The 12,392-nt window shown below is 40.2% G+C and overlaps 1 protein-coding gene across 7 annotated transcripts in view; it reads right to left on the bottom strand.

Moving 5' to 3' along the window:
* prdm16 (PR domain containing 16) overlaps positions 1-12,392 on the bottom strand; it is a 170,817-nt gene that overhangs the window by 73,737 nt on the left and 84,688 nt on the right. For all 7 annotated transcript variants that reach the window (XM_005732990.2, XM_013910836.1, XM_013910839.1 and 4 more), the window contains exon 3: positions 5,352-5,399. In XM_005732990.2, coding sequence (XP_005733047.1) covers positions 5,352-5,399 — 48 coding nt within the window. The remainder of the gene's footprint in view (positions 1-5,351; positions 5,400-12,392) is intronic.

Raw genomic sequence — 12,392 nt, 5'->3', positions numbered from 1 at the left:
AAAGAAAATACATAAAAAATAATAAAAAAAATTATGAAAAATTCTATCTCTGGGATTAAATTCTTATGCTTCTAAGACGTTTTTAGCTTCACCCGAAGCATCTTAAACTGCTCCTGCAGCATTATTGCTACGTAACTGATAAACCATCATTAAACAGCTCCGTTTGTAGAGACTGAGCTGAGTGTGCATTTTGGGCATTTGATAGACAGATAATGTACTTATCAACCTTTTACTTTTATACACAGTATAATATCAGGAGGCAAAGGTTATGAGCTAGAAGATCTTCCTGCAGCATTTGCTCACATACATGATTTCTCTGCTTATCTGCCTGTCTGTCTTTCTGTCTCATCTTTCCATAACCTCTACACAAACTATCTACAAGCTCAGAGTTGATTATCTCCTGGTTTCAGAACACTTTCTTCCTCTCATTGGACCAGACACAGTGCAGCATTTCGTGGTGTATATTTTAAAGGGGGGAAGGGGATGACAGTGGTGATGTGGTGGTGGTGGTGGTGCTGGTGGGTAAGGGGGTGGGGGGCACGGAGCCAAGTGAAAACATGTCACTCAGGCCCCATTAAAACGTAACCCTGCCCAGCAGAAGAAAGAGACCCATATCATCATTAAGTCATCTCGGGGCGAAGCAAAAACCACAAATATTATTCCTGCAGCCCCCCGAACACCTAACACACACACACGCATGCTTACACACTCCTCCCTTTTCTTTCCTTTAGATGACAAGGAAGACGGGATGATTGGAGCTGTGCTGTGTTTGCACACTGCCTGAGAATGACAAGAAGATGTTTGGGAACTTCCTGATCCTGGAAAGGTTTATATATTTTTTGATAATTACAAAGTTCAAGCATAAGTGAGTGACTATCTATCTATCTATATAGAAGTTTTTCTCTCAGCCCACAAAAAAATTACAACATTTCACAGAAAAGCAACACAAATTCATATTCATGAATTGATGACATGTGATTTACTTAAAATTACTGAATTATCCCTAAAAAAGACATGCAGTTATTCATTTTAGCTCTCCATTAGTGTATGCATACCTCACATCCTCTGAGTGTAACAGAGATGTTTTGTACAATCCAACTTTAGACCTGCACTACGCTTTGTGCTGATGCGTGTGTTTGTGTTTGAAGCACACATGCACAGAGCCTTCCCCTGAAACCAGGGGGTATTTGTGACGTTCAGCATTATGAAAAATGACTTGCCCCCGTGGCACACTGGGGTGGCAGTGATTATAATATCCAGATAATCATTTCAAACAAATTATCATAATTATCAATCAATCATGAGCCTATTTAAGCAGGCGGAGGCATGGGGGAGTGTGAGGCTGTTGGACGAGGGTAAACCATGGCCCGAAGCGCTGGATCACTTCTGTGACCCATGAGCCTCCCTCTGTCCACATAATAGCCCTCATACATTTAGGGTCATTTAGCTTGTGTATTTAGAGACTCAATTCCCCAGCTTGATATGGAGAAGAAAAAAAAGATACTCAGTGTGTGTGCACACACACCCATAGACTCAGAGCTGCAGCTGATCCCCGTTTGGCTCCCTAGGCTTTCAACATGGAATGGGAAAAACCTACTAGGTCAAAGTTCATGTCAACCCATGTCATATTCCAATTTGCAAACTGCATTTACCCTGCAGATTAAATAAAGTCTGGTGCTTAAGTGTGAATAAAAGTATATATGAGGGTCCCTGCCGAGCACAGAATGAAGACATGTTTCACTATGAGGAATGCATCAATGCAATATTGATACATTAGGTGACTGTGCCCACCTATTGTCAGACAAAAAAGAGAGGAAGAGCGACAAGGAGAGTAACAGATTTAAGAGATCGTCTTAAACAGATATTTCCCTGTATCGTTTCACAGAAAATCCCCTGTGAAAAGCAGTGTGAATTGATTCAATCTCAGTGGTATTGAGAGGTGAATGAATGGGTCTTGGCGAGAGAGACAGAGAAATTGAGAGAGAAAGAGAGATAGAAAGAGAGAGAGATAGATAGTAGCCCTTCGGGGGAGATGATCGTCTTGGGAAAAAAGCAATCAGTGCTCATTGATTTTCTCTGCTGGTTGAATGGAGGGTGTCTATCTGGAAGTCATTATCTGCCATCTGATCTGCTGGAGTGTTTACACACGTCGGTGTGGACAGCAGCGCTCTTCTGAAGATGAGGATTAACACACACAGAGACCCACAGACAGACGAACACGCACACACTGCACAGACTGTGGTCTTTCCCCCTGCTCCGTATCTAACTACCACCCTTAAATCCAAGAAATCCAAAAAGAAACACAAGTCCTCCAATACCCTATTAATGTCCACACACACACACACACACACACACGCATACACTTAAGTGTATGAGTGTGTGTGAAAGGGAATATACATAAGCAGGGCCTAGACAGCTAAACAGAGAGATAGTCCTGTTTTGTATAGCCAGACCAGACCAAGCCAAACAATCCCTGATCCTATCACCAATAGCCCCTGATAGCAATCTATAGCTACAACAACACCATCCTATGTGTCGAGAAAAAGAGATGGATAAAATGAATGGAAGAAGATGGAGAGAGTAAGCAAAGGAGGGATTCAGATAACAGACCTTTTTATTTGCCGTGTGTGTCTGTGGTGTAAAGATGCATGCATGGAAGCCAGTAAAAAACGTCATACATACAAACATCGACACTCACAGACATACACACACACACACACACACACACACACACACACACACACACACACACACACACACACACACACACACACACACACACACACACAGCTATAAGGTCAGCACTGAGCAGCTTTTAGTAAGTGGAAGAAAGAAGCTGCAGTATTATCTTTGCTTCTATTTTATCCCCTGCCTTATCCCTGGCTCTAATGGTGCCTCCCTCTAGCCTTTACTCATCTTTGAGACTGACACATTAATATGAAATTTAACTGGAATGTTAGCACAAGGAAAGGACAAACTTAATTTATATTTCTATATAAGATTACAGTAGGGTTACTATTAAATCTCTTGCAATGTGAGAGAGCGTGTGCTGATTTAGATTTTTTCTTTTCTGATCTATTTGTGCTTTTATTTTTCTTGAAATTTCATTTATTTTGTTAATCTAATTTTTATTTGCTGCATAGTTTTCTACAAAAAAGAAAGTCATATGTTACTATGCAAAATTACCATAAAATTACACGATCCAAAGAACCAAAAGTGAGTCATATTCTCATGTTATTCTTTAAGTCATACACTTCTGCCCATTTTGTGCAGGGGCTGGTAACCTGCCAATACAAAATAATCTGAAATCGTTAACGGTAACGCAATAATACACACAGTGGCAGTATGTAGATATGCATTACTATATATAACATATACATATATATACATATATACATATAGATAGATAGATAGATAGATAGATAGATAGATAGATAGATAGATAGATAGATAGATAGATTGATAGATATACATAACTGCAACTCTGTTCGCTGGAATGTGGCGCAGTGTAACAAATGAGAACTAATAACCCGCACTTATGCAAACACATTTCTCTGCAATGAACTAGTTTATTCACAAGTTACGACTAAATTAAAATTCTGCCTTAATCAAGCATAGCAATGGTAATGACACAGTAGAGGCAGAAGAAGCTGGTGTTTGTGTGTGCGTGCATGCGTGTGTGCCCTCTGTTTGTGTGCGACTGCATGCAGATGAATGAGTCATGTCATAAGGAATGGCTCATGCATAATTTCATTCATATTCATAACAGGCATGTGGTCTGCCACCGCCCGATGAGGGCCCACCGCAACTCACACACTGCATAATGAGATGTGGCCAGTGTGTTTTTGTGCGTGTGTCTGTTGGTCTTTTTTTTATTAACCATAGGTAGGCATGTTGTAAGCCTGTGTTCTGTCATCTGTGTGAGCCTCAGTGTATACACATTAAAACTCTATGCTCCTATCACTGCATGTATGCAAACGCCTAAGCATGTGAGTGTGTGTGTGCCTGCTGAATGCTGACTGGAGTGCATGGGCCACTCTTATGTGGAAGGTGGTTGGTAGTTTATAAAACCAAGTAGGTTTTTCCACATTGTACGAACATGTGGGGAAGACGGAACAGCCCAAACCACTTGTGGTCAACTCTTAAAATAAGCTCATTGACTAATGTAGGATTTCAAATCAACCAAGCAGTCAGTGATTTACATGCCTGCCTGTTTATAGATGCCACAGCAACAGGACCCTTGACCTGAAATGCAAATGAGTACACTTATTTCATATTTCTTTTCTAAGAGCCATAATTATAAACTGCACTAAAAAGACTTGAAGTAAATTTTGCCATGCAGATGTTCAGTCCTCTTCCACAATTACTTATTCAAAGGTAGTCAGATTTTTATATTAAAAAAGCAGCCTACTCATATTTGACCATTTTGTCATGTAAGATAACGCAAAGGTAAAAATATAATAAATGTTGCAGCAATGCCATCTCAAAGATCTGAGAGCTACTATAACACAAGTTCAAGCAATCTAAAGGCAAAAAAAAATTCAGCTCTTAGTGGGTTTTGCTTGTTTTGGTGGGATACTGTAAATACATATTGCTAAACAATATAACTTACTGCTGTTGGTTTTTCAATAACTGATTCCGACTACTCGGTCACTGACTTGAGTTGGCTATGCCTGCAATGGCTTTAGTATTTCTCAGAAAGAGCGTGCCCTCTCCAGAAGCCATTGTTCTTTCATGGACCATTAGATGGACATGAACTCTCTTGCTGTTCTTTGTTGACCTAGTGACACTGGTCATAAAATCAAACTGCCCAGCCTCTTCAATAAATTTATCACCTCATAAAGTGGTCACTGACTGGTCAATGAGACGTATCGGTCATAGTGTGTTTGTGTGTGTGTGTGTGTGTGTCTGTGTCTGTGTGTGCGCGTCAGTCTTTTTTATCTGAGTGAAGAGAGGGTTTCTTAGAATGCAGATCACTGTTGTTCAGTCTTCAGTGATAATAAAGGCTTTAGTCACTTAAGCTAGCCAATGAATGCAGTTGCAGAGCACTACATAGACGGACATTACTGATGGGCAACAGGCTTTAAAAAAATTGCTAGTGGAGGTTCTTGCAATAAAATATAAGCTCACATGACCTCACACAGAGGCCAGTGATTTTTTTTAGATCCCACAAACACAGTCAAATGTGGAATAGAAGACCCACTTTTCTGTGACTGCTACAAAATGCCAGTTTATTACTTCATCCTCCCAAGAAATCTGATAGTTTTGATTAATTGGTAAAAACCAGCAAAATAGTTATTCAGGGAGTGATCCGGGTTGCACAGCAGTATAACGATTTATAACTATCCTACCTTTTTGATGCAGCTATCAGGGGAGTCATCCTCATGGTCATTCATCATCTGCAAAGCAAACACAAAAACATATATAATATACATATCTTTTCAGTGTGCCAGACAAGTTTTGATTTTGATTGAGAGTCAAATACATTTGTCAAAGCATTAAAAGAAAACATCAATTCCAGCACTTCAAATAAGGTTTGACCGTCGGTGCTTGATGACAAAAGCACGGGGTGTTCGCAGTTCATCACACACATACACCCTCTGGGCTACAAATGTGACCAGAGGGATATAATAATGGACTAAGAGGTCACAAAAACACACACAGAAGCAAACATAACACTGCACACATTCTGATGAATGAATACCCCGTATTTGACGTTAATTCTCCGCTTCAGCATTGCAGGAAATTTCACTGAGAATATCTATGTGTGTGTGTATGTGTGTCAGTGTGTGTGTGTATAATTAAGCCTTCAAGCAATATTTACTGGGGGCAGATGGGTGGTAGAATGCTCCCAGTGTCTGCTAGAGGAAATGAAGGAAGTGGGGGAATGATGAAGAGATCGGGCTACTCTGCTGCAGTGAGAGGGCATTTCACATAGAATGGTAACCCAGAGTCTCTCTAAGTTTGCCTGTCTTTTTCTCTCCCTCTCTGAAGCCCATTGATGGTAAATGAGGATCAAAGAAGAAATGCAGACTGTTTTCAGAGCAGTTTGGGGTGGAGTTGAGGATCAGCATAGTACTTTACTGAGTTTAGGTCAAATTAGGCCTATAAAACTTCCCCAAGTGCAGACTTAAAGCATATCTGAACCTTCCTTTTCCTGCTCACTATCCTCCCCATCTGCCCTTTAACAGTATGCATGTTGTTTGGGCGTTGTGACAAGACTGGCTGCCCTTATATTAGAGCTGACATATTAAAGTTTGTATTTCTTTAACCAATGCGGCCCACCGTGATGGGAAAAGAGATATTTATCTGCTGTGGAATCTCCATGTAGACTGTGGAGCTATTCTTTAAATTCTGGCTCACAGCGATGTCTTTTATGCACCTTTCAATACAACGCTGTAATTCACAGGAAGTTATTATGAATTATGTGCATGAGATTTAGGTTATGCCCACTTGCTTGAACCTCAGGGAAAAAAGAGCGTGTGAGTTTCTCCAACTGTTTATTCTTTAGTTAAGATTGAAAAAAAGGAACTTTAGTACATAGTAGAGCAGAAAAGTTGACTCTTTCTTCTTCTTCCCTCCCTCCCCCTTGCTAAACAGTGAACCAGATGGCCCATATGCACACGGATGTACCTTAATCGATGGTTTTCTACATTAAGCTGTCTAGGGATGTGCTTCTAAGCCTCACCAAATGGTAGTAATTACACCACAGACACTTACAAAAGTGTTTTCAACCTACTTACTGTACACATCATCTAAACCTTTACAGACGCATCCTGTTCCTGTGAAATCCACTCCAAACAAAGCAACAGTAAACATGCTATCAAATTGAAGATTTTTCACTTGTAACTGTAGCTCCCTTGTTTTAAAAATGTGCACATAGAAACTGTGCTGCTAGATGAAAATATAAGTGTCCCTGCTGATTTGGTAACTTATGTTACAGGCATGCTAGCATAAGTTTGGGAAAAATGAACAAACTTTGCTGATCCTCCTATTTTGTGCGTTTTTTAAATTTTCTTTTATTATAAAGCATTTCTTGTATATCAAATTTTATGTTCATTATTTCGGTTTAGTAAATTACAGGGACATATGGATGAAAAAAAGAAACCACGACAAAGTTTATTCTTGATGAAAAAAGCAGCCACAGATGCCAACGTCATGATTTAAAGGAACAAGCGGTCACAAACCGGCACAAAATAAACAGACAATTTTTTAAAATTTTGTGGAACAAAAGCAGGCCTCGTCAGTTTTTTAACATGATTTCAACATGACTATTTATTAGAAAGAAAGATATCCGATTTCTACGTCTGCCCGGGAGGTAAAAAAGCAGTGCTCGTGAACTTTAAAAATTGGAATAGAGTGACAGTAAACTAGAGAAAGTGTGTAAGAGAGAGAGGCTGCAGTTTGGAGTGTGCTGTCCCATTTCTTGTAATACACCAAACCAGCTGCAACAGTTTACAAAACCAACAGCTTGGCTGGGTCATCTAAAATGCTACCAGGCGTTCAACAGCTATAGGACAATTTCTGGACTTTCCCTCTGCTCTGCTCAGCTACATGCCAAGTGTGTGTGTGTGTATCAAATTGTGCAAGAGTAACCTAAAACTCTAGAAGACATGCAAGCAGACATGAGTGGTTTTACTGATGCCTTAATGCCTTTCAGCTTTAGGTTGGGGGTCGGGACTGTGTGGGCACTCCTTCGTCCAAACCTCCCTTCTGAGTCCAGAAACACTGAGCTCATTGTCAGAAATATGGCCGACTAATTATAAAGCTTCCTTGCATTTTATTTCTATGCATTTGTAATGTAGATTGTCTATTGTGAAGCGACCCATTTTTGGGGGGAAGTTAAATATAAAGATTAGTGGTTAACAGGGTACTCTGTGATCTAAAGTTCACAAAGACAGGTGGAGATGCTCTTTCAACATTGGCAAGTTGTGTGTACACACTGACTCACATAATACCCTCACACACTTAGCAGACAAACACACGCTACGAATATTGTACCCTTGCAGCAGGACTCTGCCAAACAAATAAATAAGCTATTAATTAGGGAAGGAAAATGTGATTGGCCACTGACTGGCAGACCTATGATTTATTGCACGTGTCACCATTGCCTCAAAGTGACTTTACTCTTGGTTGAAGAGACAGGTCGAAATACAGACCGGCCTATGTTGAGGGATAGATTTTCCACTACACACAGAGAGAGGTAAAATTGTCCATTTGTTCTGTATCTAGCCTGCTGAATGCTGACATGTCAATATGTCTTATGGAAAAGAGAAAACACTGAAGTGAGGGTAATTAGACAGAGTGTGTAAAATGTGTGTCTGGGCACACAAATGTCTCTCTCTGGCCCATATGACCTCAAACATAAACAAATCCAGTCGTGGCTTGATGAAAGTGCAGCCACCTGCAGAATCCTTCCACCGAGAGCTGTCCAGACCCTCATTAGGAATATGCGTAACTGTGTGTGTTTGTACATGTGACACTATGTGCCTGTGGCATGTGCTTTCGACCTGGCTGTGAGGGAAAACCCCTCCATTATTAGTTTTTCATAGCATAACTTTTGTTATTGGACAGAGTCAGGAGTTTTTCAACGCCACCTTAGCACCATTCGTATTGACAGAACATGACGACCAAGTGGACAAAAGAAAACATGACCCTCAGTGAGTGGACCGCTTTATTGTTTTTACAAGCTCTGTCACAGTCTAAAACACATGACAGAGTAAAATCATTCTATTAAAAAAACAGCACAACAACCCCAAACAGGGTCTCTTTATAGAGCCCATAAAGGCACATATGTATGCTTTGCATGTACAGTCAGTCTTTTAAAGAATGAAACATACACTATTTTCATAGTCACAAAATTCACTGGTATGATATCAGAAAAGTACCCATGGTTCCCATGGTAGAGAAGGACCTCACAAAGCTTGCTCATCCATTGGAGTGAGCAGAAGAAGAGGGCCTCACTTGGAGGTTTGCATCGTAGGAAAATGTTAGCATTCTGTTGCCAAAAACAATTCTCCTCAACCCTGGATAATATGAGGCAATACAGTAACACAGCCCAATGGAGGGCCGAGGATGTCACAAAGCCACAAGTTTCCAAAAAGAACCAGCAGCAAACAAACCTCAGGGTTTTTTGAACCAGGGCCCTGACTGACAACCCATTGGCTGCAAGTGCCACACCAAGAAATCCACAAATTGAAAGTTTTGCTACGCATTTATTGGGATCTTTTGGAGCTTCTTGGCACATTGACAGAGTTTCATTGTGGTGGCAATGCCCTGGTTATTTTATTGATCTTTTTGACGTACAGATGGAGAGGAAGCGGTCTTTCACTGTGGGTTGAGTTGAATAATATGCTGTTGAGAAAACATATTTTTTTCATTGAGCAAGAAATTTAAAAAAAGAAAGAAAGAAAAAAGAAAAGAACAAAAAAGTTGTTGGAGCCTTTAAAATCAGAACTAACCATCATGTCAAACACAATCTCTACAAATGTATCTAACTCTTCTGACTCCCACACAGTTGCACATTTGCTCGCAGCACTACAATCAATAAAATGTCACAACTGCCCCAAAAAAGAAAAGAAAAGAGTTGGGGTTTTTTTGTCTGTGGTCTCTTGCTATCATTTGGAATCCCTGATAATGAACCTTTTACACTTTCCTGCCAGAGACTGCTTAAGTAAGGATGCTTGTCTGACTGAGTCTGCTTTTTAGCATCAAGTCAGATAATGCCTGCTTGTTGTTCCAAGTTCTTTCTCTGGCGTGCTCTTTAAAAGGGGGTAAAATGTGGCTATTTCAGGACTTCCCAGAGATAGTGGCTTTGACAGTTGACCTAAAACAAGACCAGGGCTATGACTTCTTAAAAACATACCTCAACAATGAGGTTTCATACAAAGATTAAGTAGGTAAGTTTGAAGACCAAGGAAGGAGAAGAGGAAACAGGGCTGAAATTCACACTGCTAAATACCAGGAAACTGGGCGTCCATCAGATACAATATGATGCCTTTAATAAGTGGAAGACTTAAGGTGCTTTGGCCAAGGCAAACATCAGGGGCACTGCTGATAGGAAAGTTTCACTCTCTTTCTCCGTTCTTTCATTTTCTAGCCGCTATAGAAGATTAACCACTGATTACCTATTGTTACTTACACTTTCTGTTAAACTTAATGTGAGAAAACTACACACTTTATCAGTAAAAACGAAAAAAAGTAAAAACTAAAAAAGGATCAGGGAGATCAGACACTTATTGCATGGCGTTAAAGCTCTCTGTTACCCAATCCTACACCCAGATGGGTCAGGGTGCGGCCTGTGACGGAACTGAGAACTGTTGGTGAGATAGAGATTAGTGCACAAAGGTTAGATTTGGAAGGCAAACACTCAGAACTATTGTGTGACTCTGGAAAGTCACGGCTACTTGTCAAATACAAGCGGCTGATATTTACAGAACAAGCGTTGACCCCGTGTGTCCTGAGAGTCTTTGTGTGATTTATGAAGAAAATGGCATAGTGAAAATATACTGGCAGAGGTTTACACCGACCCCGGACAGGCTTGACTCATCATTCCAGTGTCTTGTATGATTCGCAGATCTTGCTTAGACATGCAGTCGAGATGCCACACTCAGTACGATTGAGCAGATCAAATATTTGCGTTCATACAATTGCAGAGTTTGAAGTCATTTCTTTGTAGGAAAGTGATGTTTCAAATTGAGGTTTGCACTTAGCAAACAGAAATTGGGAAAGAAGCTCACTTCATGAAAAAGAGGGCAAAAGGAATGCAAAGGGAGGTGGAGGGAGGAGGAAAGAGAGCTGGATTTTGTAAATTTATTAAAAGGGCCATATTTTCATGGGCGCCTTGTTCGACCATTCATCATCTGACGTCCAAGACCCCTTATCCTTTTAAGGCCTTTGATTCTGAACTTTATATCGACAGAACCATACAGATAAATTATCTGCTAGGCTTCCACTTTATTGATAGGTCATTTGGGCAGATGATCAGTAATAATCATAAGTGAATAAAGGCGTGCCAATAGATCTTCTGCTAGCAGATGGTGTGACAGCCGCAAGGTTGAGACCCAATAAATAACCCTACCTTTTGGCCTAAGAGGATTGCCTACACAGCATCGGCAGCTGCTGTGACATGCCTTTCAGATAATGATATATTGCGTCTTCCCTATTCATTTTGATAAAGGTTGCAGTTTATCGACACGTGGCAGCAGGAAGAAAAATCATATTGCTTTATTTCTTATGATCTCCCATTCTTTCTGTGACACATATTGCCTCTTAGCAAGCACAAGGTTATGGGGTAAGATTTAGAGTCTTGACCTTGGGGCATATAAATTCAATCAAAGGTCATGCCACAGATACTTTTCATTTTAGCTGAGCAAAGTGCAAACACATCGAGTGCATATTTCAATGTTTACATCGATGCATGGCGTAAATCTGATATTGCTATTCAGCTCAGCAGTGTCACATGTTTCAGATCTTCATTTCCCCTTACAAACTGAATTTGTATATTTACGTATATCAGACCACACTGTCTGTCCCTCCGTCGAGTGCCAAGATGAATCCCTAATTCAAACCAGGAATTCCTTTTAGTAGGTAGAAAAGGGCACAGAAACACAGACAGGGAGATCTCTCATCACATCAAGGCTTTTCTGGACAGCAACCACTGAGATATTGTCATGTGATGACTGACAACTGGCGAGTAAATTGCATATAGTTTATCAGGGTCAGGCTAAATATTTACAACATAAGCATATTTCAGCATAAACAGCATGGGTTTGGTAGCTTTTCATTTCATTACTTTAAACCCAGTATATGTACGTAAAGAATAGGCTTGCTCAAACAAGGGGACTACATGTGGACAGATATTCAACAAAGTGCAAGACAGGAGAAAATGAGGAAAACAGAAAGACATTTTGAGCAAGTTTTTGCTTGAAAAACTGTATTTTACAAGTCTGTATATTGGCTTTCATATGTGCTGTGTATTTTAGTGAGGCATCCCCTTGAAAATGCTTAAGACAAGTAAGGGATTTTTTAAGGGTTTCATGAGTTTATACCAAGGTCGAGTCCTACACACGATGATTATGATGATGCCCGAGAAGGCCACAGCTACGCCAAGTAACTTGCTGCTGAGATTTCTCTGGCAGATAAACAAACAAGGCTTGAACATGAATTTCCTGTTCAAGAGTATGAGAGTGTTTGTTTGTGCCCAGCATTGGAAATATGATGTTTGATCTGATGCACCAAACAGTGACAAATTATACACATACTAGAACCATTAGGCTACATAATTACAGTACTAACAGTAATCCAGATCAATTATCAAGCACCTCCAGCAGTTTCGGTGCAATCTAGTGTGGGTATACACATTTGTGAGCCAGTCTTTACTCTGAGTAGTC

Source organism: Pundamilia nyererei, unplaced genomic scaffold (genome assembly GCF_000239375.1).
Source record: "Pundamilia nyererei isolate P.nyererei 1_Seehausen unplaced genomic scaffold, PunNye1.0 scaffold00049, whole genome shotgun sequence".
In the NCBI taxonomy this organism is placed as follows: Eukaryota; Metazoa; Chordata; class Actinopteri; order Cichliformes; family Cichlidae; genus Pundamilia; species Pundamilia nyererei.
The sequence above is the reverse complement of the archived record's forward strand: the minus strand, read 5'-3'. Positions and strand labels throughout refer to the sequence as shown.